A 27,148-nucleotide genomic window follows, 5' to 3' on the forward strand; every position below is an offset into this window, starting at 1 on the left:
AGCATCATATCCATGGGTGAATCTTCTGTACCATACCTTTTTAAGTCTCTTTCTCAGCCTTTGGTTTTAAATCCCTATTTTTGCAATGGCTGGAATCTTCAACAGCAGGTCGGTACTGGAAGCAGCTGTTTTGGCAATAACATTGCTAAAGGGTTCTTCTTGATTCCTTGTTTCTGTTCTGACATTTGTACCAGCATTGCTTACTTGGTCTTTTACACCTCCTGAATCAGTTTTGGCCATTGAGAAACAGTTTGTTTCTGTAATGCACAAAGGATGGCCATGTTAGTTGTCAGGGTACTCAAAAGAAACACTAATATGAATGACAAATTATGCAGGTAACTATGTAGCCTCTGTTCCCCTGGTTGGGAGGTAACTAGGTTCTGCTCCTCCACAATCAGAAAGCCTAAACAGTTTAGAGGGTCAAGAAATGAAGCATTCTACATCTCTAAATGGACAGTCCCAACACCAAGTAAACCACATGTGAAAGAATTATGTGCCCTTCTCCTTCTCTACAAAATAATCAGCTAACCACAGCAGCCTGCTGATGCCAACTTCTCATATTGGTACTAATATCATGGAGAAATGGAAACCTAGCAGTTCAGAAAGCCACAATTGTCACCACAATTGGCCACAGAAGTTTTTTTTTTTTTTTTTTGCTATTTTTTTCCTGCCCAAGAGAAACTATAGTGCCTTTTCATCTTCACTACTCCAACTGTACTTAAAGTTGAGAATGAGGCAGAGAGACAGAAAATTACCTTTTATTTCTCCTATAGCGATAAGCCTGTTGAGACAATCTCGGAACTTAGTCAGTATTATCCTTTCTTGCTCTGCATAGACTTCTGTCATGCCTTGCCCATGTGGCAACTGTGAAGAAGTGTTACGGCTGTTGCTCATTAACTCTTTTACAGAAGGAGGAGCCATGAACATTGTATCATGTTCATCACACATCAATGCAAGAGTTCCAGGAGACATTGGTCTTCTTTTTGATATATCCACACCATCTCCATTGGAGTTACCAAGGTTGGTTTTCTCAGCCTGGTTTTTGCCTGAGCAGTCATGAACTACATCTTTCTCTACTTTAAACTCCTGGCTTTGTAGCCGATCTTGAGCTGATGAAGCATAGGAAATTTCCTTCTTATCTTCTGCCCGCCTCTTCAACACATTTCTTTGGTCTGGAAGTAATAGGAAACAAGTAAGTTGAAGGATGTCAAATGATTTCAAGGTCCCAATGAGCCAAACAAATAAAAAGAAAGGTCCAAAGTTCATCGTTGCAGAAATATTTAAGCAGTCTTTTTTTTTTTTTTTTGCCCAAGTACACTTTGCTCCACATTTCTCAGGACAAGTTTTACACTATAGGTCAAATATATTTTCTTAATGACTTCGGACAGGAATCTCTCTCTACCTGGGAAAAAAATTAAAATTTGTACCGCCATACTGAAGCACCATTCTGCTCCTCATACTCACTTGACCACAATAGGCAATGTCACGGACTAGTCTGACAATACTCTTCCTCCCAATTCAGATATGAATTAGGAGAATCCCAAGACACAAACAGAGAGCAGTGACAGATAGAAGAAGAAAGACGAGAGCGAACAGAGAGAAGAACGAGAGAGAACTGAGAATTGGAGGAGAGAGTAGTGAGAATTCCGATTTTCATTCATAACTTTTCCCTTGCTCGAGTAGGGAGATATACACCAGTGTTTGGGAGGAGAGATTCTCCTGCCAGGGTGGATCCTACTCCTCTAACAAACTTGAGATTCCCTAACCATCTTTGCACATGACAGTAACTACCTTCTTCTAGAACTTACAGCAGTAAAATAAAGAGGCTATTACTATCTAAGGAATTACAGTAACATAAGCAGTAAATAGCAACAATAGAAATTTTAAAAATAAGCTTCGGAGAGGCTCTTCTCGTGACAGACAACTGCTGCAACTCCCAGAGTAATGAACAGAAAACACAGAACCACCCCCCCCCCCCCCCCCCCCCCAAAAAAAAAAAAAAAAACACACACACACACACAAAGGGCAAACCAACACTTGGAACCATTATCAATAGCCCAAAGCTATGCATACTAAACCAACAAATTCAAATAGCATTGCTAGTCTATTTCGAGTTCATGCTCCAGAACGTAAAAACGGTTATATTTTAACCATATTTTCTTGACCATTTCAAATTGTAATGTTATTAGTTTATTATAGTTTAATTAGGAGAAAATTAAACTATTTTGAGGAATTTGTATGAGTGTTTAAACCGTGTTTCAAACATTAATGATAAGGGATATAAACTAGACCAAGTTTGGAGCAAAATTGAAGAAACCACAAAAATATTTGATTATATACACCTATAGTATTTTGGAATAAGTTCTTACATAAAAATTCTGATTATTGCACCATTGCAAGAAAACCTGAAACTTATAGTTTTGAGTCTCAGAAAATTTCCAAGTTCTGATATTGCTTTGTCAAAATTGAGTAAGAGTGTAGACATGCATTGCAAATCTACCTAAATGAATGTTACTTAAACCACTTTCAAACTTGAGTTGATTCTTGTACCGTTGCTAACAAGGCCAGAAATCTACAACTTTGAATCTCATTAATATTTTCAAAATCTAATACTTATTTGGTCAAACAAAGTTTGAAGTTAGACATGCCATGCAGATCCAACCAAGCAAGTTGCTTGACCCACTTTAACAGTTGAAGGACAACAATTACAATTTCAAGGCAGTTCTGACCTAGAACGCATGCCCAAGGTGTCTGCAACTCTATATACATTCTAAACTATAGCTATAAGCCTTGGGGCTGCTTCCTCCTGATCTTGAAGAGATAGAGTTTTATATTGGGTTTCAGTTTCAAGTGGAATTTCTCTTCACATGTATCAATTGGTTGAAGGTACTAGGTGCATTCTGAAGACAGAAACAGGCGGTGATTCAAAAAGATGAAGAAATTCACGAGGATGTCACGCATAGAATTAAGACAGGTTAACTAAAATGGAGAAATGCATCGTGGGTGTTATGTGATGGTAAAATCCCATTAAAACTGAAAGAAAAAATCTATAGGACAACTATAAGACCAGTTTTGATGTATGGCTTAGAATGTTGGCAGTCAAATACCAGCATGAGCAAAAGACGAGCATAGCAGAGATGAGGATGCTAAGATGGATGTGCGACCATACAAAAAAAGATAAAATTAGAAATGAGGTTATTCATAATAAGGTAGGAATAGTGCCAATCGAGGAGAAGATGAGAGAAACTAGACTAAGATGGTTTGATCATGTGAGAAGAAGACCAAGAGACGCTCTTGTGAGGAGAGTTGATGAAATAGAACAATTAGTCAAAAAAAGAGGTAGAGGCAAACTCAAGAAGACTTTGGGAGAGACATTAAAGTTTGATATAAAGTATATGGGCCTAAATGAAGATATGACAAAAGACAGAAGTACATGTAAGTCTAGAATCCATGTAGCCGACCCCACATAGTGGGATAAATGCTGGATATGTTGTTTTTTTTATTTTTATTTTATCCTTATGTGATCGATCTGTAAAATCCCCATTTACAAAGGATCTTTCAAAACCTCAATGTGAAGACAGCATTACAGACTACACCAAGAGAAGCTTGATAACATGTTTGGTGCAAAATTATTTAAAGAATGTTACGATTGGCTGAAATATGAATCTGGCATCATTGTCTAAAAAAGCATATGCAACTTGCTGAGGTATATAAATGACAGTATAGTGGTAATTCTTGCATATACCATACAACGTATGTATATGTGTGTATTGTATGTTAGTAATACAAAAGATACAATATTCTCAAACTTTTACAGGATATCAAAGCCTAATCAAGAACCCTAATCCTATTCCAAAAAAAACATACAATCGCCAACAGCAGTCAGTCACTGACCATGCTTTGAATATATCCTAGAGGAGACAAGGTGCTCAGATGCAAGTTGGTAGATATCCCTATGGAATCAAATATCAAATTTGTTACCGGGACAAATAGGGGTGCCTATTTCTAACCCTAGGCGCTACCATGGGTTCAATGGCAAACTTAAGTGCCTCACAATCACCATCCTAATATCTCATTCACTAGGAGTGTGTGGTAGGTAAGTTAGTTTCTAGATTCACTATGGGATAGTCACTGGGACATGATACATATCCTTCAGTATGTTAAAGGTGGCCCTAGCCAAGGTGTGTTATATCAAGATCACGTACAAAGTTAGATTGTAGGATATACAAATGTTTATAGGTAGGATCTCCTCATGATAGACAGTCCATGTCTAGATAATGTATTTGTTGGTGGAAACTTAAGCTTCTTTTGGTAGAACAAGACAGGGGGAAGAGAAAAGGAATGGGATTTGGAATGGTTATTTCATTTCATTGCCATGTTGGGTACAAGCAAGAAAGTAATGGCCATTCATTCCCATATTTGGTACGCCTTGATTTCTATAGAATGGAAAAGGAAAAATAAGCAATTGACAAGAATACCTTTTCACATTATAAAATTTAAAATTCTTATTTATAATTCCAAACAAATTAATTATCAAATTTATCTTGAAAAAATTATTTTCGTAAGTATTTAAAAATTAAATAAAAATAAAATTCAACTTTCACAATAAAATTCAATTCTTAAAAGAAAAAACGAAGGAATAGCAGAAGAAGAAGAAGAAGAAGTGGCAGGTGATGGCAGGCGACAGAAGATGGTAGCCGGTGACAGTAGGCGGCAAAGAAGAAGAAGAAGAAGAAGCAGTAGCAGGTGGTGGTGGCGGAAGGCAATAGATGGTGGGAGCAGGCGGCAAAACAGAAGAAGAAGAAGAAGAAGAAGAAGAAGAAGTGGCAGGTGGCAGCAGATAGTGGCAGCTGGGAGCAACTTTTCACAAAGATGGGTTGATAAAAAAAGGTTTATATATGTGTCATTTTGTAATAAAAAAAAATATTATGAGGGTAAAAAAGTGTTGGATGAGAAGAAGATTCAAATAGATTAAAGGATAGGAGAATTATCCTCGTAGATTATCTGGTTGTTATACAATTGTATTTAAATTAGTTTAAGTTTGTTTTTATTTGTTTTATCTCCTAAAGTTTAGGAGATAGGCTTTCCTAGTTTTTTGGATTAGATTATTCCAAATCCTTTCCTACTCTATAGGGAAGAGATAGAGTTGTATCATATATATTTCCTATCCCTCTCAGTTTAATATTAATCAAGCATTCTGTTTTGCTCGTTTCATGGTATCAGGGCATTAGGCTGTCACGGCGATGTTGTGACAATCGGTGGCTTTCTTGGTTCAGTGGGAGCCAAGGTAGCAACCGAGGGCAATGGCAGAAAGCAGAGAAAGGGTAAAAGAGAAAGAGAAGAGAGAATTGATAGAGAGAATAACAGATTTTTTGATTGGATTCTTTGATACCTTTACAGGCAAGAGGTTTAGGCTGATATAGCCTAACCGAAGTGGCCCCACAAGATCATTCCCCCCATAACAACCCTTTTGTCCTATTAGACACCTGGCAGATTCTTCCCTAACAACCTGCCTAGCTAGAAAGTAACAATTGCAAGGAAATAACTACGAGGAATTACATATAGTAAATAGCCGAGTCCTAGCTCCAAAATTTTAACTGCCTTATAGCTTTTCTGGTCTCATGACAGTACCCCTCCCATAAATATTTCTTGTCCTCAAGAAATGCTCAAGAGGCCAGCCGTCCTGGGATGCTGCAGCAGTAACGTCGGTAAATACTCCCAGGTGTCCTCCTCGGGTGATTTCCCTTGCCACCTGACCTTGACTTGAATGAGGGGGGCCCCTTGATGGTGAATTACTCTCCTCTCCATTATAGCCTCAGGTTCCTTCGGGACTTCCTTCTCCTCCGGCAGAGTTGGCAGCGCTTGGCTGATGCTCTCATTTCCAATAGACTTTTTTAGCAAGGAGACGTGAAATACGGGATGGATCCTGGTTCCCTCTGGCAGCTGCAACCTGTAGGCTACCTTGCCTATTCGGGCTGTGATAAGAAATGGTCCGAAGTACTTCGGGCTAAGTTTAGATACCTTCCCTTGAGTGATGGCCTTCAGGTGCGGATAACTCAGCCTCAAGTATACTCTTTCCCCAACCTTAAATTCCTGATCACTTCTCTGCTTATCCGCGTTTTGCTTCATTCGGTTTTGGGCTGCTGCCAGCTCTTGTTTCAATTGCTCCAACACCTTTCTTCGTTGTTTTAGGTATTCTTCTACGGCTGTGGCTGTGGTCTGTCCTCCCGTGGCTGGTAAGGGAGGGGGTTTATACCCATAGACAGCTTCAAACGAAGTCATTTTGGTGGATGCATGGTGGCAGGAGTTGTACCACCACTGCGCCATGGCCAACCACCTATGCCAACTTTTGGGCTATCTCAAACACATGCACCTTAGATAGGTTTCTAAGCTTTGGTTAACCCTCTTAGTCTGGCCGTCGGTTTGTGGGTGGTATGCCGTTGATAAGCTGAGCTCGGTGCCCACATTCTTCATCAATTCTCTCCAGAATTGACTTGTAAACACCTTATCCCAATCTGAAATGATGGTCTTGGGCACCCCGTGTAAAGCTACCACCTGGTCCATGAATACTTTAGCCACCTCTTGGGCCGTGTAGGGATGAGATAATCCTGCAAAGTGCGCGAATTTAGTTAATCGATCCACTACCACCAACACACAATTCTTCCCTTCTGATCTTGGAAGTCCCTCTATGAAATCTATGGATAAACTCAGCCACGGTTGTTCTGGAATCGGCAGGGGCTGCAGTAACCCTGGGTAAGATACATTTTCATGCTTGCACTTCCGGCATATGTCACAACCCAGCACATACTCCTTCACAGTACCCTTAAGCTGAGGCCAATGAAATAATTGCCTAACCCTCAAATAGGTATTTTGAATACCCGAATGTCCACCCATGGGAGATTCGTGTAGCGATTGCAGGATGCTCCTCTTAAGCTCAGCCTTATTGCCGACTACTATCCGGCCCTTGTATCTCAATAATCCATCCTTGAGAGCATATCCTTCCACTGTGCTACTCCCCACTGCTAACTTCTCTAAGATTTCCTTGATGTATTCGTCCCCCTCATAACTGCTCACCACTTCACTGCACCACTCTGGTATCACCATCGTGATGGCAGCTGCTTCCCCTTCCTCGTAACACCTTGATAGGGCGTTTGCCGCTAGATTCTCCTTGCCCTTCTTGTATTGTATAGAGTAGTCGAGTCCCATTAGCTTGGCCATTCCCTTCTTTTGTAACTGAGTTTGTAGCTTCTGCTGCAACACAAATTTAAGAGATTCATGATCAGTCTTAATTACAAACCTTCTCATCTCCAGATAATGCCTCCACTTTTCTACTGCCATGACAACAGCTAAAAACTCCTTCTTGTAGATGCTGAGGTTTAGTTGTCTTGGACTCAGAGCTTGGCTGAGGAACGCTAAGGGCCGACCATCTTGCATGAGTACTGCTCCAATACCCACCCCGCTGGCATCCGTTTCTAGCACAAACGGCTTGCTGAAGTCTAGCAGTCCCAAGGTTGGGACCCTACTCATTGCGACCTTCAATTTACCGAAGGTTGTATCAGCCTCAGGACCCCAATGAAAGTTTCCCTTCTTCAATAGCTCAATTAGAGGCTTACTGATGACTCCATATCCCTTCACGAACCTGCGATAATATCCTGTCAAGCCTAGGAATCCTCTGAGAGCTCTTAAGGTATTAGGTTTGGGCCAATTGAGCATGGCCTCTACTTTCTTTGGGTCGGTACTGACCCCCTTCCGCGAAATCAGGTGCCCCAAGTACTCCGCTTGAGGTTGGGCGAATGCACACTTTGACCTTTTGATGAATAATTGATGGCATCTCAGGACTTCGAAGGTGGTTTTTAAGTGGGCGAGGTATTGGTCTAAGGTGGGACTATAAACAAGGATGTCATCAAAGAAAACAAGGATGAATTTCCATAGGTAAGGCTCAAATATTTGATTCATTAAGGATTGGAATGTGGCTGGGGCATTGGTGAGCTCAAATGGCATCACCAAGAATTCGAAGTGGCCATGATGGGTTCGGAAGGCGGTTTTATGTATATCCTCGGGCTTCATTCGTATTTGGTGGTAACCCGACCTTAAATCCAGCTTCGAGAAGAATTCAGCTTGGTGTAATTCATCCATTAGGTCTTCCACAAGGGGTATGGGGAATTTATCCTTGATGGTCTGAGCGTTTAGCTGGCGGTAGTCCACACAGAAACGCCAAGAGCCATCTTTCTTTTTTACCAAGAGGACTGGTGAGGCGAATGGGCTTTGGCTGGGTCTGATGAAGGATTGGTGCAACATATCTCTCACCATTTTTTCAATCTCAGTCTTTTGGGCGGGTGCATAACGGTAGGCTCTCATGTTGATAGGTTCAGTATTGGCTTTGAGGTTAATCGCATGGTCTAGGGTGCGGTTAGGAGGTAGGGTATTTGGTTCTTCAAATAAGTCCTTAAATTCCATCAATAATTCATCAACAAGGGGCAGTGTGCTTACTTGTCCAGAATTACCTGATGGATGACTGACCGCGAGTTGCAACTTTCCTAGCCCTTCCCCTCCTTGTCGTTCATCCACTTCTACGATTGAAAATAGCTGTGAAAACTGCCCCCATTTGCTCCGCAGGACCCTCTTAAGCCTTTTTCCGGTGATCATTTTGCAGGTGACAACCTCCTTTCCACTAGTAATGGTCATCCTCCTACCATCCTTTTCAAACGACACTTCCATCTTGTTGAAATCAAAGCATATGGGACTCACCCCTTTCATCCAATCCACTCCCAAAACTACATCGCACCCCCCAAGTTTCAGCAGCCTAAGGTCTACCTCGAATTCCTTCTCTTGCATTTCCCAAATGAACCCCAAACAAGCCAAGTTACTCACCACCCGATTTCCATTAGCTACTGTTACACTCAAGGGTAGTGTGCCCGTGAGTTGACACTTGAGCCTTTGGGCCGTGTGGTTATCGAGGAAGCTGTGTGTGCTTCCGCTGTCAATTAAGATGGACAGGCTTCCCTCCTTAACCCTTCCTTCGACCTTAATTATCTTGTTATTAGTGACTCCTTTGAGCACATGGAGGGATATCTCTCTGTTGTCCTCTATCCCTTCTTCATCGGTTCCATCCACTTCCTCTCCTACTTCCTCATCTGTTACTTCTCCTCGGCCTTCCAATAACAGCAGCTGGCGCTTACATTGGTGACCCAGAAAGTACCTATCGCCACACTTATAACAGGCTCCCGGTTGCCTTTTGAAGTCATTTGGTCTTCCACCAAAATTCGGGTTAACGGAATTCCTACCTCCTACGTTACTTCTCACCAATTCCTTGTTGATCCCTTTGCTGTTATCCCCTTGTTGCCAGCTTCCTGAGTGTCCCGCTCTTTGGTGCTGCATCCTCTGCTTCTTTAACAGGGCCTCCACCACCATCTCTTGTAGCCTAGCGCTTTTGGCTGCCTGCTCCACCGTCCTTGGTCTGATCATCTTCACCATAGGTCTCAGGTCTTCTCCTAGACCACTGAGGAAGCTAGAGACAAAGTATGCCTCAATCAAATGCAGGTCATAGCTACTTATTAAGGATCTCAACTCCTCAAACCTCCTTAAGTATGTCCCCACATCCCCCACTTGTTTGAGCTTGTTAAATTCCTCAATGGTGTCCAACATGCTCTTCTCCCCGAACCTCTAGCACAACCTTTCAGAGAACTCCCTCCAAGTATAGTTCTCTCGTCCTCTCGACCAACCTTGAAACCACGCGTCCACCCCATCATCAAAGTAAGCTGTTGCTAGAGCAACCCTTCTTTCTAGCGGCACATTATACCACTCGAATAGTCTCTCGCATTTTCTAATCCACCACCTAGGATTAATCCCTTCAAATACGGGTATCTCCATTCGGGGTACAGGGAACGCCGGAGGTGGGGGAACATTCCGCTCCACTCATCCCCCTCTTAGCAAGGTCTCCATGTTGTCGCCTTACTCCACCATAATCTCATGGGCTACATTCTCTTGATTCAACCTCTCATTCTGTAAGATGGGATCATTCCTATCCCTCTGAGGAAAATCGGGGGACATCTGCACCTGATTTTGACGGGTAAACATCAACATGAATTGTTGAAGTTGATGTCCCATCTCTTCCCTCATTTGGTTGATATCTTCCCTCATTCGGTTAAGTCCTCCTTCCATTTTTCGTTCGATCGACAGGATTGCATCATGGTTCTGCTGATTGTTGACTTCTAGTCGATCCATCCGGTCCTGGAATTCTCCTACTGTTGAGCTGAGTTGCTGGAGCTGCGACTCCATGTTCTTCATGCGTGTTCCTTCGGCCATTTGTTGCACTCGTCGGTCTTCTTGCCGGAATCGTGCTCTGATACCAAATGTCACGGCGATGTTGTGATAATCGGTGGCTTTCTTGGTTCAGTGGGAGCCAAGGTAGCAACCGAGGGCAATGGGAGAAAGAAGAGAAAGGGTAAAAGAGAAAGAGAAGAGAGAGAAGAGAGAATTGATAGAGAGAATAACAGATTTCTTGATTGGATTCTTTGATACCTTTACAGGCAAGAGGTTTAGGCTGATATAGCCTAACCGAAGTGGCCCCACAGGATCATTCCCCCCATAACAACCCTTTTGTCCTATTAGACACCTGGCAGATTCTTCCCTAACAACCTGCCTAGCTGGAAAGTAACAATTGCAAGGAAATAACTACTAGGAATTACATATAGTAAATAGTCGAGTCCTAGCTCCAAAATTTTAACTGCCCTATCGCTTTTTTGGTCTCGTGACATAGGCTTGATCAAAAACTGTATAGTTATCTTTTTTTCTTATCTCTCAAGACCATGGCTGATGTTCACCAAAACCCTACCCTAACGGAGGCATCCGCTACCAGCTCTCCAGGACGTCTTCCTTCATCTGGTTCGGTTTCCTCTTTTCCAAATCTACCAACTACTTCAATCGATAATCATCCTCTACAAATTACTCACCATAAATTGAATGGTAGTAATTTTAGAGAGTGGTTCCAATTTGTGCTACTAGTGATTAAAGGAAAAGGAAAATCCGGCTATTTAACCGGTGAAATTCCTGCTCCTCCTGCTGCAGCCGCTACCTATGGCACTTGGGAGGCCGAAAACTCAACCATAATGGCATGGTTAATCAATTCTATGGAGCCTAGGATCGGGAGAACTTATCTATTCCACAAAACAACCAAGGAGATTTGGGATTCGGTTCAGGAGATATATTCTGACTTAGAGAATTCATCTCAAAACTTTGAAACAAAGTCAGCCATCAGAACAACCAAACAAGGTAACTTAAGTGTTACAGAATATTTTAATGTTTTGGTTGAGTTATGGCATGAAATAGACTTGTTTCAGACCATTAGTTGGGAATGTACTACTGATAGCATAAAGTATAACAAGATGATTGAAAAGGATAGGATATTTGACTTTCTCCATGGGCTTAACACTGATTTGGATGAAGTAAGAGGTCGGATTTTGGGCCCTAAACCCTTGCCATCTCTCAAGGAAGTTTTTGCTGAAGTAAGAAGAGAAGAAAGCCGGCGAAAGGTAATGCTCAACCAACTCGATAATACAAATCTAACCCATCAGAATTCTGCTCTTGCAACTGTTAAACAGGGGGACAATTTTTCAAAAGGGGTAGGAAAGGAGAAGCAATGGTGTGACCACTATAACAAACCTTACCATACAAAAGACACCTATTGGAAGATCCATGGCAAACTTGCCAATTGGAAACCTAAAAACAAGAGAGAAAACACCCGAACAGCATATGTAGCTGAAACAACTGGAGAGATTGGAAGTAAAACTGATTTGAATCTGATAGAAGAACAGATACAGGTCCTTTACAGGCTGATAAACCAAGGTATTACCCCTGCCAGTCCTTCTACTCATCAACCCACTGCATCAACAGTCCAGAAAGGTACCTCTAATTTTTCTCTGCTATCACAACAACTTCCTAAGGAAGTTTGGATAATAGACACGGGTGCATCTGATCATATGTCCAGTTCCAAAAGGTATATGACTGAATACAAGCCGTGTGATACATTAATTGAGGTTAAAATGGCTAATGGAACAACCTCTCCTGCCCTAGGATGTGGAACTATTTGTCTTTCGAAACTACAGCTTAAATCAGTATTATATGTCCCTGGATCCCTGGATTGAGTTACAATCTATTGTCAATTAGCCGGCTCACTAATGACATGAACTGTAGAGTGATATTCTTCCCATCCTACTGTTTATTTCAGGACCAAGCATCGGGAATGATGATTGGCAATGCTGAAGCTAAGGATTGACTTTACTGGTTGACTAAAAACATTTCAGCTTCTTTCTCTTTGAATAAATCTGTTCTAACTGTTACAACCAATGCCAAAGCCATGTTATGGCATAAACGGTTGGGACATCCAAGTTTTCCTTATCTTAGATTCTTGTATCCTCACATTTTTATCAATAAAGACCAAAGTTTTTCTTGTGAGCAATGTACTCTTGCAAAACAGTCCAAAACTCATCATTCTATTCACCCTTACAAGCCCTCAACACCATTTCATTTGATCCATAGTGATATTTGGGGACCCTCTAAACACCCTAATATATCTGGTTCTAGATGGTTCATTACCTTCATTAATGATCATTCTAGGGCATGTTGGGTGTATCTTATGAAGGATAAATCTAAAGTTAGCTGCATATTCAAACGTTTCCACAAATTTGTTTTGAATATGTTTCAAGCTCATACTCATATTTTGCGTACCGATAATGGTCGAGAATATTTTTCCCATGACTTAACTAATTATTTGAATGAACATGGTATTTTGCATCAAAGTTCTTGCCCCTACACACCACAACAAAATGGTGTGGCCAAAAGAAAAAATAGACATCTATTAAAGGTGGCTCGGGCTATGATGTTTACCTCCCATGTTCCTCATTCATATTGGGGAGAGGCTGTTCTTACAGCCACTTATTTGATAAATCGTCTTCCCTCTAAACCTTTAAGATTTAGAACCCCACTTGAGACTCTTTGTGACATCTATCCTCATGCACCGTTTCTACAATCTCTTGATCCTAAAATCTTTGGTTATGTGGTGTATGTTCATAACTACAATGTATCCCGCACAAAATTAGATCCCAAAGCCCTCAAGTGTGTCTTTGTTGGGTACTCTCCTTTTCAAAAGGGATACAAGTGTTATTGTCCCGTTACCCATCGATTTTATGTTTCTACTGATGTCACATTCTATGAGAACCTTTCTTATTATTCAAGAATAGCTTCTTCTACCAACTTCCATGACCTTGTGCTTCTCCCTTTGCCTCTTCCTACTTCTCTGTCAGCATCCTGTCAAAGGGGAGAAGTATCTATCTCTGACAATGTACTGGCAGAATCAACTCCTAAGAAAAAAAATCAAAATCCCCCACTGTTTGTATATTCCAAGAGACCTAAAGAACTTCCACAGACTCAGCATGGTCAATCATCATCTATTGAAGCTAGTCCAACGGAAGGTGACAGTTCTTCAAGGGATGCATCAGCAAGAGATAACAGTGGAGGCAGGGAGGAAACTGAAAATAACAGTGGAGGCAAGGAGGAAACTGAAAACAACAACACTGGAAGACCTAAAGTATGGGCAGGTTCTTTAGAGGACAGCAGGTCCACAACCAACTATTGCACTAAAGTATGGGGAAATGTAGTAACATGGAGAAGTAAAAAGCAATCGGTGGTGGCTCGCAGCAGTGCCGAGGCCGAATTTCAGGCCATAGCCCAAGGAATTTGTGAGGTTATTTGGTTAGAAAGGCTAATGGAAGACCTAAGAATACCCTTGACTCAACCTACAAGGGTATATAGTGATAGTAAATCTGCAATCAGCATTGTAAGGAATCCAATCCAACATGATCGCATGAAGCATGTAAGGATAAACAAGAATTTTATAAAACGAGAAATTGATGAACGAGGGATAATTCTATCCTATATTCCAACTGCTGATCAATTAGCAGATGTGCTCACAATAGTCATGGTTAAACCAAGATTTGAATCCTTGATTAGCAAGCTGGAAATGACTTGCATCTATTCCTCAGCCTGAGGGGGAGTGTTAGATGAGAAAAGAAGATTCAAATAGATTAAAGGATAGGAGAATTATCCTTGTAGATTATCTGATTGTTATACAATTGTATTTAAATTAGTTTAAGTTTGTTTTTATCTGTTTTATCTCCTAAAGTTTAGGAGATAGGCTTTCCTAGTTTTTAGGATTAGATTATTCCAAATCCTTTCCTACTCTATAGGGAAGAGATGTTGTATCCTATATATATTTCCTATCCCTCTCAGTTTAATATTAATCAAGCATTCTGTTTTGCTCGTTTCAAAAAGTAATTGTGTCATTACATTCATGGAATGGATGAGCTTTCCATCCATTTTCAGATGGAGATTTTCATCATTTTAATGGAATGGCCATTCCATTCCTTCATACCAACCAAAGGAAGGAATGACTAAATTTCTTTCCCTTTCCCTTTCCCTTTCCCTTTCCCTTTGTTTGGTTGTACCAAACATAGCCTTGGTCTCTTGCAAGAGCAAGAAATAAAGTGTTGTTGCCAAGTCCAATGCAGCAGCTGAATACAAGCAATGGCACTAACATGTGAGCTGATGTGGTTGAAACAATTAGTTGAGGAGTTAGAAGTCATTCAGATCAAGTCTATGAAGTTGGTTTTGTGAATTGTGACAATCAGGCTGCAATTAATTTTCCTTCTAATCCCATGTGCTATGAGAGAACCAAGCAAATTGAGATTGATTGCCATCATGTTAGAGAAAAGATGCTTCCTGAAGACATTGTCATAGCATTTGTGGGTTCTAACGATCAGTTAACTGATTTATTCACTGTCACTTAGAGGTCCTTGTGTGAGTTGCATTTTTACCAAGATGGGCATGTCCAATATAAATGCTCCAGCTTAAGGGGTAGTGTTAATGTATATAAGTGGGGGTATTATGGTAACTATTGTATATACCGTACCACTTGTATATATATATGTGTGTGTGTGTGTATTATATGTCAGGAATACAAGATACAATGTTCTCTGACTTTTACACAAGTTTATGCATAAAAAGGGAAATTTCATTTCTGCAAATTAGCTAGAGAGAAGTAGAAACCTTTTAAAAGTAATCTACAAGTTGAATAGAGGTTATATTAGCTTAGTTCCTTTTTTTGTCCCTGTAGAAAATAAACAAAAGCAATGCTTGCAATGCAAGGAAAAAAACTGTTAAAATTAAAGCTGATATTCACAGAAAATTGATAGATGAATGCATGTCACAGCTCACTTAATTCTCAAATGCACATGTTTTCAAATGTAACAGAATATTGGCCAATCATGTATAACAATCAGTTTGAGCTTGTCAGTGGAGTTCTCTAGTTAAATATCCATATACCTGCCAGAGTCTTGGCAGCTTCGGTCGAAAATACCACTAAAACTGAGCATAACTCCTTCAAGTCCTGTGGTTGAATGATGTCTGCTAAAAGAGACCTTTAACCAGAAGACCAGTTAGTTTTGTTTTCAAGTACACAACTATATTTCCATTTAGGCAAGAACATTTACTTGTATGTAACTTTGGAATGGGCCAAAGTTGCACTGTTACTGGCATGGGCAACAGGAAAGGAAGAATAGGAAGGAGCAGATGGCTTTATGATTTTTGGCTGTCATGATATAAAAGAAGCACGTAAACTTTCTTACATTATGGTGGACAAAAATTCAGAATGAACATTTAACAGATAAATATCACATAAAGGAAAAAAAAAAAGTTACACATATCGAAATAGAGGCAGACTAAAAATTAAACCTGATTCACATTATAAATTATCAGATTTGAGTTTCACCAAATAACCAGTACAGAGATTAATCTCAATCAATTACAGAATATCAAGTTTACCTGTTGCAAATGTGCAACACTCTGAATGGACAAATCCCTGGATGTTGACCCAACAAAGAGCTCTGGACCTTTTCTTTTCTTTGGTACTGGAGGGCATCCAAAACCAGAGGAACCAATAGCATCAGTGATGGCAGCATTTGCTGCCTTCTGGATGTATGCCATGTTGTTGGCATGGTCACCATGGAAGAGAGCTTGCCTCTCTTCACTACCTTCAAAATTTTTACAATCTATGCACCTACAGTTCTCAGAGCAGAGAATGTTGGCCTGGAAGCACTCACAATACTTTTTGAGGCACCCTGATTTCTTGCAATGGCATCCCTTATTGTGCTTTCCCAACATCAAAACTTCACCAGCCTCCTCCTATGTAAATTAAACGCATTAAATTTCAATTTAACAGCTTGCCAAGAAGAGCTAAATATAAATAAAGAACAGCTAAAATTGTACAAGGGCCTTGCCATTACCCCTGCATGCGCATAGGTTGTTTTTTGTGAATTCCTGTGATTATGACAGGGCCTCATAATATCTTAATTAAATTTGGGAACTCTGTTACATAGGATTTTTTTTTTTTCATTTTCATAATGCTATTAATAATCTTGACCACAAATGAAATACTCCTAAAATAGTTGTCAAGCTTAGGATCTGTTGAAGGGCTTCCTTCCGTAATTCCGGAAGGAACGGTTTAGGCGGGAAGAATTTAGAAGGAGAATAGGGAGAGAGAGGAGGAGGGGGGCGAGAGAAACGTGAATGAGAATGAGAGGGAAAGGAATCTGTGGAATAATCCTCACATGACTTCCCCATCCTCAGCTTATCTACATTTATAAGAGAGCTACACAGCTAGGCGCGGCAGTTAGGAACTGCCCCTGCGCGCGCCCTTTGAATTACAAATATCAGCTATAGGGTTATTACAATATTGCCATTACCCTTCTAATTACAGCGTTACCCTTGGTCTATGACAATTCCTGCCCCTTAAAATATTTCTTGTCCCCAAGAAATTACAATAGACTTGTAATTCTAGGAAAACGTTGCGAAAGGTCAGGGAGATATTCCCATGAGGCGTTGTCCGAGTGGAGATTAGACCATTGCACTAGAACTTGCGTCAGGGGAGCCTGATCCTGGTAAATCACACGTCTGTCCAAAATTGTTATTGGCTCGGTGACGGTCTCGCTGGCTTCCAATGGAGTGGGCAGTGTAGTGCTGGAACTGTCAGCTGGGCCAATTGATCTTTTCAGTAGGGAGACGTGAAACACTAGATGGAGGCTCACTCCCTCAGGCAATTGGAGGCGATAGGCAACCGGTCCTACCTTTGCGACGATCTTAAAATGCCCATAGAATTTAGGACTGAGCTTAGAGATTGGTCCTTTGTGAAAAAGGTGTTGTTGGAACCGTTTCACCTTTAAGTATACCTCAGTTCCTTCCTCAAACTGTCTCTCTGTGCGATGCTTATCTGCCAATTGCTTCATCCGCTGACTGGCGAGGACCAATTCTTGCTTAATGGCTAGTAGGGCGTCTTGTCTGTCCTTTAGGTACTGATCGGTTGATGTTTCCTGAGGGGAATAGTGCATTACAACTGGGATGATGGGTGGCAGGTACCCAAACAGAGCTTCGAAAGGAGTTCTCTTGTGTGCGGTATGGTAGTTGGTGTTATACCACCATTGGGCCAAAGCTACCCAACAACTCCAGCTTCTGGGTTTGAACACACACAAGCATCTAAGGTAAGTCTCGAGGCATTGGTTGACCCTTTCAGTCTGCCCGTCAGTTTCCGGATGGTAGGCCGAAGAAAGATGCAGCTTAGTGCCTAGTCCTTGGAATAGGGACTTCCAAAACTGGCTGGTAAATACTTTATCACGATAAAAAATTATTGCCTTAGGCAGCCCATGGACTTTGAATACTGAATCCATTAGTTTGCGTGCTACTTCCGTGGCTGTGAACGGGTGGGCCAACGTGAGAAAGTAGCTGAATTTAGTTAGCTTGTCTACTACCACCAAAAGAGTGTCAGCACCTTCAGATTTTGGTAAGCCTTCGATGAAGTCCATTGAGATTATTTCCCAAGCTTGTGAGGGTATTTCCAAGGGTTGAAGGAGGCCGGGATAAGGAATTTGCTCATGTTTGCACCGTTGACAAGTGGTGCATGCTGTAACAAATCTGGTGACATCTTTTTTAAGGCCCTTCCAGTAAAAAAGTTGCCCTACCCGCCGGTAAGTGACGTTGAGCCCAGAATGTCCTCCTATGGGGGAGTCATGCAAGCTCTAAAGTATCTTCTTCTTCAACAATTCGTCTTCTCCAACCACCACTCTATTCTGGAACCGCAATAGTCCCCCTTTTAATTGGTAGTTAGGATCATTAGTGGCCTGTGTGGAAAGCCTGATAAGTAGTTCTTGGATCCAGGGGGTCTGATCATAACTATGGGTAATGTCCTGCACCCAATTTGCCACCACTGCCGAGATGGCTTGATAAGCGGCTAGCTCCTCTCTTCGGGACAGAGCGTCGGCTGCTTTGTTTTCCTTCCCTTTTCGATATAGAATGGTGAAGTCAAAGCCCAAGAGCTTGGTTATGCCCTTCCTCTGTAACTGGTTGTGTACCCGTTGTTGAGCTAAGAATTTGAGACTCTCGTGGTCCGTCTTAATGGTGAATCTTTTGCCCTCCAAGTAATATCTCCATTTCTCCACTGCCATTAGAACGGCCAACAACTCCTTGTCATATATACTTAAGCCCTGATGTCTAGGGGCCAATGTGTGACTTAAATAAGCCACTGGTCGCCCTCCCTGGCTCAGCACCGCCCCTATATCTGTGTCACACACATCCGTTTCTAAAATAAACTCCTTGGAGAAATCTGGTAGAGCCAGTGTTGGGGCTTGCGACATTGCCGCTTTGAGGGATTCAAAGGCATCCTCTGCTTCCACTCCCCAACCAAAATTATTCTTCTTAAGCAGCGTGGTCAGGGGTTTGCTAATTATTCCATACCCTTTGATGAAACGCCTGTAATAACTCGTTAGGTCGAGGAAGCCTCTTAAGTCCTTCAGGGTTCTTGGCCGAGGCCAGGCCTTCATAGCTTCAATTTTGTTAGGATCAGTACTAACTCCTTGGCGAGATATAATATGGCCCAAGTATTCAACCTGCCTTTCTGCAAATGAGCATTTAGACCTTTTTACATACAGCTGATGGAATCTAAGGACCTGAAATGCCAGCTTGAGGTGGGATAGATACTGGTCTAGGGTAGTGCTGTATATGAGGATGTCATCGAAAAAACCAACACGAATTTGCGTAAATAGGGAGCAAAAATGTGGTTCATCAATGCTTGGAAGGTTGAGGGTGCATTGGTGAGGCCGAAAGGCATTACCAAGAATTCATAATGCCCTTGGTGCGTTCTAAAGTCTGTCTTAGGACAATCGGCTAAGTTCAATCGGATTTGGTGGTATCCGGAAGTCAAGTCAAGCTTAGAAAAAATGGATGCGCCTGTTAGTTCGTCTAGGAGGTCTTCAATAATAGGTATAGGAAACTGGTTCTTGATGGTTAGTGAGTTGAGTTGCCTATAATCCACACAAAACCTCCAAGTGCCATCTTTCTTTTTCACTAGGAGGACTGGTGAGGCATATGGACTTTGGCTAGGTTGGATCAAATTTTTGGACAACATTTCTCCTATGAGTTTTTCTATTTCAGCCTTTTGTATGGGAGAGTATCGATAGGCCTTTAGATTGACTGGTTCACTATTGGGTTTAAGGTGAATGGAATGTTCAATGACTCGATGGGGTGGCAAGGTTTGGGGAGTGACAAACAGATCCTCAAATTCCATTAGCAATTTATGAATTGGTAGAGGGAAGTGTACCTTACTGTCCTCTGTTGCCAAGGTAGTTTCCCTTGGTGCAAAAAACTTCGGTTCTTCCACTGGCCTTAGCCCCACGTCCACGGCATAGATGGAATGCAGTTGTCCCACAGTGGTACTCCCCTGTTCCAACAATTTTTGAATTCGTTTCTCTGAAACAACCCTACAATCCCCTGGTTCTTGACTCCCATGTAAGGTAACCTGCTGGCCCTCCAAGTTAAAGGTTACTTCCAGGGTGTTGAAGTTGAATATTAAGGGACTCGTTGTCTTCATCCAGTCTACCCCCAATACAACATGGCACCCACCCAATTTGAGTATTCTCAGATCTGTCGAGAATTCCCTCCCACTCATTAGCCATTTGAAACCCATGCATCTGAGTTGGCTGACCATCCTGGTCCCGTCAGCTATTAGTACTGACAGTGGGGGAGTCTCCTAGAGGTTGCACTGTAGGTTGTGGGCTGTAGTCTCATCTAAGAAACTATGTGTGTTGCCACTGTCTATCAACACGACTATCTTCCTTTTCCGAGCCACCCCTGTCACCTTCACAACCTTGCCAGCTACTTGACCCTGCAAGGCGTGCATTGAGATCTCCCCACCTTCTTTTTCATCACGCATTCCCTCATTTCCGTCCGTATCTGTTTCCTCCTCCTCAACTTCCTCTAGACCTTCCATGGTAAGTAAGAGTTTCTTACATTGGTGGCCTTGTCCATACTTTTCACCACAACGAAAACGTAGGCCCAATTGTCTCTTTTGGTCCACCGTGAGATTTCTTGGTTGGGTCACAGGGTGGGGAACCTTACTGGTAGGTCCTCCTCGCGGACTTTGGAAATTTCCTCCCCTGTGATATCCCCCATAGGTATGATCCTCCCTGCTATTTTTAGACGACGACTTATGTCTCCTCGCAAACGTTTCCATCGAAAGCTCGTGCAGTTGAGCTTGTTCCGCTGCTTGTGCCACGGTGGTGGGGTATAACATCTTAACCGTCGGTCTAATTAACTCATCCAGCCCGCTGATAAAACTCGAAACAAAGTACTCCTCATCCAGGTAAGGCTGTGACAATGATAACAAGGACCTTAATTCTTCAAATCTAGTTTGGTACTCCTCCACTGTTCCATTCTGTTTTAATTTGTTAAATTCCTCAATTACATCCGATCTGGTCTTCTCTCCAAACCTTTTGCACAATTGGTTAACAAACTCTGGCCAACTTAAATCCAATCTGCCCTGACTCCAATTTTGGAACCAAGCATCCGCCATATCATCTAAGTAGGAAGCATCCATACATACCTTATCACCTTCCGCAATTCGATGTTGATAAAACACGCGTTCACATCTGCGTATCCACCACCTCGGCCTGTCCCGATCGAAGGCCGGAATCTCCATCCTTAGCGCCGGCTGAGTGGAATTAATACTCCCATAATTCCTCTGATGTGCTCCCTCCCCTGTTTCCGTTGGCTCTTGAGGACGCAGCCTATTCACCGGTGCAGTCAATATTGGTGCCGACGTTGATTGTGGGGGAAAATCCGTTGGCAAACTGACATTCGGTTGCCGAGCAAACATGCTCAGAGCTGCCGTCAGTTGCTGGCTGAGACCCGAGAATTCTTCTCGCAGTCCAGTCACGACCCTATCTAACGCAACTGTGTAATCCGATCTAGTCCGGTAGATTTCTTCCTATGTATTCCGGATTCCTAACTCCAGCGTGTCCAATCTATCGTCCACCTGTTCCTAGTGTTGACGTAAACCCAACTCGATCGCGTCCAATCTGACCTCCATCTGCTTCGCTCGCGTACCGTCGGCCATCCTATTTGCCAGGTCGCGGGCTCTGATACCAATTTGTCAAGCTCGAGATCTGTTGAAGGGCTTCCTTCCATAATTCCGAAAGGAACAGTTTAGGCGGGAAGAATTTAGAAGGAGAATAGAGAGAGAGAGAAGGAGGGGGGCGAGAGAAACGTGAATGAGAATGAGAGGGAAAGGAATCTATGGAATAATCCTCACATGACTTCCCCATCCTCAGCTTATCTACATTTATAAGAGAGCTACACAGCTAGGCACGGCAGTTAGGAACTGCCCCTGCCCGCGCCCTTTGAATTACAGATAACAACTATAGGGTTATTACAACACTGCCATTACCCTTCTAATTACAACGTTACCCTTGGTCTATGACAATAGCAAAGGATAATCAAATATTATCTTGGGAAGAAAAACAAAACAAACAAAACAGGACAGGCTATTGGATTTTTTATCTCGTCTGTTAAAGGCCTTGCTTCATTAGAAAACTTACCATTTTTACTTAAATTGTAGCAATGGCATCCCAAATTATTTTGTGAAGAGGAGACAAGCAAGAAGTTTTTAATGGTTATTTTGCACCAGCTTTTTGATCAGCAAATTTAAGGCTTTGTGAGTGGTGCAACTTCAGAGAAGAACTACAACATAGGTCTTTAAAGTTCGACATAAGTTTCCAAACACAACTCTATACTATTTTAAGAGAGTATAAACAAAAGTGTCATACAAACTCCTCCATTTTCCTTCCCCTAAAATTTGAGCCATACTAAATTAAAAGGCTGAACAAATTTACCTAACTATTTAGATGAATGGTTAAGATGTTGAAAGACAATCTTCTCATGCTGAAAAATATCAAAGGGGAGAACAAATTAGAATGTGAAATTGCAATGTCACAGTATCAAAAAAACATTAGACAAAGGAGTAACTAGTAAATCTTATAATGGCTGAGCTAGTTCACGACTTTTTTCTTAGACTTTATCCTGAAAACCCCTTACCAAATTTCAATCTTTATGTTTCTTCTAGACATGAGAATCACCAAAAAAAAAGAACATAAAATAAAATCTGGACTTCCTATATTTGGTGCTTTGGACAATGGATTGCCATGGTTCCAAGCCTGTGCTTTGAACTGCAAATCAGTTGTGTTTAAGTGTTTTTTATATCATTTTGGGACTTCATGAGGCATGGGATGTGTAAAGATTACATTAGAACATTTACAATATAAAATGAGAAGAATGCCTAGAGTAACTGCATATTCACATTATTGCTCTTTTCTGTTGAATGTATTATTCACTTACAGGAAAAAAAAAACCTGCATATTCTGAAAATATAAAATATTATATGCAATATCTCCATACCCAGCAAACAAAAGATATAGTGGACACAGAGCAGAAAATGCTTTCATGAAGCAGATAGAGGTTAGCAGTACCCCAAGCAAAGAAGGGAATTTGCAAGAATCTAGCACAAGCGTACTCGTGCACCAAAATGCCCAGGTGTCAGCTGTAACACCCCCTCTCCTAGATCTGCCCGAGAAGAGGTGCTACCGGAAAAATAAAATAAACTAACTGATAATCTGAAATCTGATACCATGACTGAACATCTCAATCAATTGGAATAAAAACTCTTAGTCAATACAAACTGAAATGCATAAACTCTTATTGAGGGACATTCCCTCAACTGAAATATAAAATAAGATCTAATCTAAGAAAACTCTATAGAACTCAACAGACTCCCAGACATCTTTTATCTTGAGCGGCTCCACGTACACACACTACTGAACACTGCTGCTAGGCCCCACATCTGATACTCCCCTGCTAGAACCTGGAGGGGTGAAGAGTACAAGGTGAGCTACAAAAGCTCAGCAAGTAATAAGCTGGAAAGAATACTGAAGCTGAATCGAAGAATATCGATACTGATAAATAACTGACTAAACTTGTACTGTATAATCACTGTCTAATTGCATTCATAAAAATGTAATGCACATAAACTGTAAACTAAATGCAGGTATGCAACTTTGGCTCATAGGCCCACATAATCTGATAATACATACATGTCTGATCTGAAACCTGCATACATAAAAACTGTAAGCACATACTGTGGGCAAAGCCCCTAGCCCCCTGGTTGCCACCAGGCGAGCAACTCATAAACTGAGCTGAAACTGAAACTGATGGGATCCCCGCGGACAAGCCGCCTAGCGCGCATAATGCAATGCAATGCTCACATAAATGCTGGCACACGATATGTAGTGCTCCATATAAAGTCATGTTCAATGCTCATACCAAAATGTATGCACATAATCTCACAAAATAATGCTGATCATGTCAAAATAAAATAATGCTGAACATGATATGATCTTCATCTATATATTGGAATACAAAGATTCTATGAATTATGATTTATGGTATGGGTATGATTAACTTGTCATGTTCTGGCTTATGAATTCAATGTTGGAAGGTATTGAATACATTGATTGAATTAAACTTGAATTAGGACTCACTGGAAGCTAAATTGGATTTCTGGAAAAGTCATCCGAATATCAGGAAGGATATCCATATATGATGAAAGAACATTTGGATATGAAGAAGGCTCATCCGGATACACTGACATTCAAAGCAAAAACTATTCGAATATGCTGGGATGTATTTGGATATGAACTAGGACATCCGGATATGATTCTGGTCATCCGGATATCTCACTGATGTATTAGGATATAACTGGGGACTATTCGAATGAAAAATTCAACTTTTGAGGGAGGCATCCGGATATCAGGCGAGACATTTGGATATTATCTTGACCTTTCTGGATGTATAAACAAACCATCCAAATATCATACTCGAAGAACTTTAGATACATCCGAATACAATACAAGGTATCCGGATATTAGAACTTAGAGTAATAGAACTTGCAATCCAAAATGGATAAGGATTAATAGAACTTGCAATCCAAAATGGATAAGGATTACTGGAACTTACTCATAACTTCACTGTTATACGCATATATATATATATACGTCTCTGCTTACTAATATAAAATCTAAGAACTCAATGAAGAACTGGAATAATCTGAAAAACTGATATGAACCTGTAATGGAAGGGATTACAGGAAGAATACTTGCCTGATAGAACTCTTTGATCGAACCCTAGAGCGATCCTGAAGACTCTAGCAAGCCTCTGCTATCTCTTGGCCTCTTGGTTCTTCACATGGCGTGAAGAAAAGCTAAGCTAATGGGCTCTATATATAGACATAAAGTCCTAGATCTCTTTCCTTTTATAACTTGGAATCCCTCTCCCAATTGAACTTGGAGACTCTCAAAACCTTCTCCTATTGGGACTAGGAGTCTCTTAATCCAAATCCATCTCATACATGGATTCTCATTCTTCTTTAAATACATAGTCCCACTTAATCAATAATAATACAAAAATTATTATTAACACTCTCAATTAAAAATAAAACTTCAAAATTGCCTTCATGCCCTTGCATTTAATTTCCACAAAATAAATGCCATTTAAATACTATTCTCTCAATTAAAAATCTAAATTGCCACCTTGGCAAATTCCTTTAACTCCAACATTAAAAAGAAATAAATGCTATTCTTTTCTTTTAAAATCTCTAAATTGCCACATTAAATAATTAATTGGCAAAATCTCTTAATCAATGCTTCAATAATTAATTAAATAATTCCTGAATAAATACTGGGCCCTCTAATGGGTCGTTACATCAGCCCTCTGCCAATATTGGAATACATAGACTTATATTAAGAAAATAAAAATCGGGACACAGGGGCTGTAATAAAAGTATCAACAAAGACTTTCAAGTACATGAACTGAGATTGTCAAAAACAATTGAATTTGTTTACTTTAATGCATAACTTATTATTTAATTGTGTACTCTTAATGCATAAATCAGTTAAGAATGTGGGCAGCACTCCTGAAAATCTAAGCTGTGAAACTATACTTGCAATATTAGCAAGAACGTATGATATAGAACTCGAACTGTGTTTATGAGCCAAGTCTATTATGTATTAACAAATGTAAATCCCAGAAGCTTTAATAGCTCAATAAATATTAAATAAAGCTCCTTATGAATGGATCACTGACAGTATTGAGATGACAAACTAGGTTGAAGAAATAGCATTAATAACTAATCGAAATACCAGAAGCCTTAATAGCTCAAGAAATGTTAAATAAAGCTCCTCATAAATTACTTAGTTTCAAAATGACAAAACAGGTTGAAGAAATAGCATTAACAACAAATGTAGATCCCAGAAACTTTAACAGCTCAAGAAATCTTAAATAACATTGCTCATGGATCACTAACAGCATCAAGATGACAGAATAGGTTGAAGAAACAGCATTAAATTGTTGAATAAATGTTTCACAGAAAGCACTGGATCATCTCACTATTTATAGCAAAAACATCTCCCAATACTGTTTCAAAAAGAAGAACTTAAATTATCAGGCATGCATACCTTAGTATTCCGAATTCGATGCGGACTGCTAGCAATTTTTGGCCTGAATGCATTTGGATTACGCTCTAAGGTAGCTTCGACAGCTTCTCGCCTGGCAGACTCATTTTCAACATTATTATGACAATTTACACAATTGCACCCTTCACAGTATGTGCCAGATGCAAAACACTCGCAATACCTGGCCAATATATTGCCAAATATAAAATTAGTTCACACACGCAAAAGTTAAAGAAAGTAAAGAGAGTACATAGCTGGGAGAAATGAGAGTTTTCTCCTTCTATTAGTGCTGGTCCATAAGAGAGAGAGGGTGATTCAGAACTGAAAGATGGCTCTAATACCAATTGATGCAGAACCCAAAAGAAGAACACAAGAAGGAACTGAAAACTCAATCAATAAACTCAAATCAGTTCAAATCAAACGAATAGGTATTGGTGGTAGCTCGGTATTAATTGGATACTTACTGGTACAACCCAGTACAGCTGGTACAATGAGTGGAATGAAATGTGAGATATTTTGTACTGGATTTTAGCTGATATAGAACAGGATTGACAACTATGTTGCACATAGCATTTATGCCCCAGCAATTTGTAACACCATAGCAATTATAAGCAAGTCATTATTTTTACTTCACAGCTTTCCATCAATACAATTTTTTTTATGAAATCACGGCATTGGGAGCTCCAGTGTAGGTCATAAACAAAAGAATGGCTACTGTAGCCCTAAATTTAATTCTAAGACAGCTATTCGGTATCAGGAAACCTACATATTTTAGTACATAAAAATTTAAGCAAGACAGTATATTTGCTTCCTGATGAAGTAGCCAAGTGGGCACCTAGAGAATTATGTGCTCACAGTTTCAAGCATTTTGAGTGTTTGCAGTTGCACTGTTTCTGCTTCTTTGGAGTACTATCCTTTACTTCATTTGTTCTTGACCTCATTTCAGGGGACTCTGGTTTTCTGAAGAAAGAAAGATTGCTTTCATTAGTAGAACATACAGATATTTGAGCTTCTAGACCAAGATCTGCACAAGTATTGAATTCCTGAAGTACTTATGTGGTTATGCGTATACAAGCACTCACAAATGTTCAACTTTGTGCCCAAAATGAAAAGAAACAGATTTAACATAATGCCTTAGAAAACAAGGCATGTCAAGTTAAGAATGATAGATCATCAATTGGGCCAATTAAAAGAGTAATAAAGAAGATAAA

The 27,148-nt window shown here is 40.6% G+C and overlaps 1 protein-coding gene across 2 annotated transcripts in view; it reads right to left on the reverse strand.

Annotated features, from left to right (window-relative positions):
- LOC127795725 (protein tesmin/TSO1-like CXC 5) overlaps positions 1-27,148 on the reverse strand; it is a 29,521-nt gene that overhangs the window by 642 nt on the left and 1,731 nt on the right. For both annotated transcript variants that reach the window (XM_052327588.1, XM_052327589.1), the window contains 7 exons: positions 26,793-26,897; positions 25,941-26,118; positions 15,877-16,236; positions 15,546-15,643; positions 15,379-15,473; positions 756-1,172; positions 37-257 (listed from right to left, as the gene is read on the reverse strand). In XM_052327588.1, coding sequence (XP_052183548.1) covers positions 67-257; positions 756-1,172; positions 15,379-15,473; positions 15,546-15,643; positions 15,877-16,236; positions 25,941-26,118; positions 26,793-26,897 — 1,444 coding nt within the window. In that variant the 3' untranslated portion in view covers positions 37-66. The remainder of the gene's footprint in view (positions 1-36; positions 258-755; positions 1,173-15,378; positions 15,474-15,545; positions 15,644-15,876; positions 16,237-25,940; positions 26,119-26,792; positions 26,898-27,148) is intronic.

Source organism: Diospyros lotus, chromosome 2, assembly GCF_014633365.1.
Source record: "Diospyros lotus cultivar Yz01 chromosome 2, ASM1463336v1, whole genome shotgun sequence".
Taxonomy (NCBI): Eukaryota; Viridiplantae; Streptophyta; class Magnoliopsida; order Ericales; family Ebenaceae; genus Diospyros; species Diospyros lotus.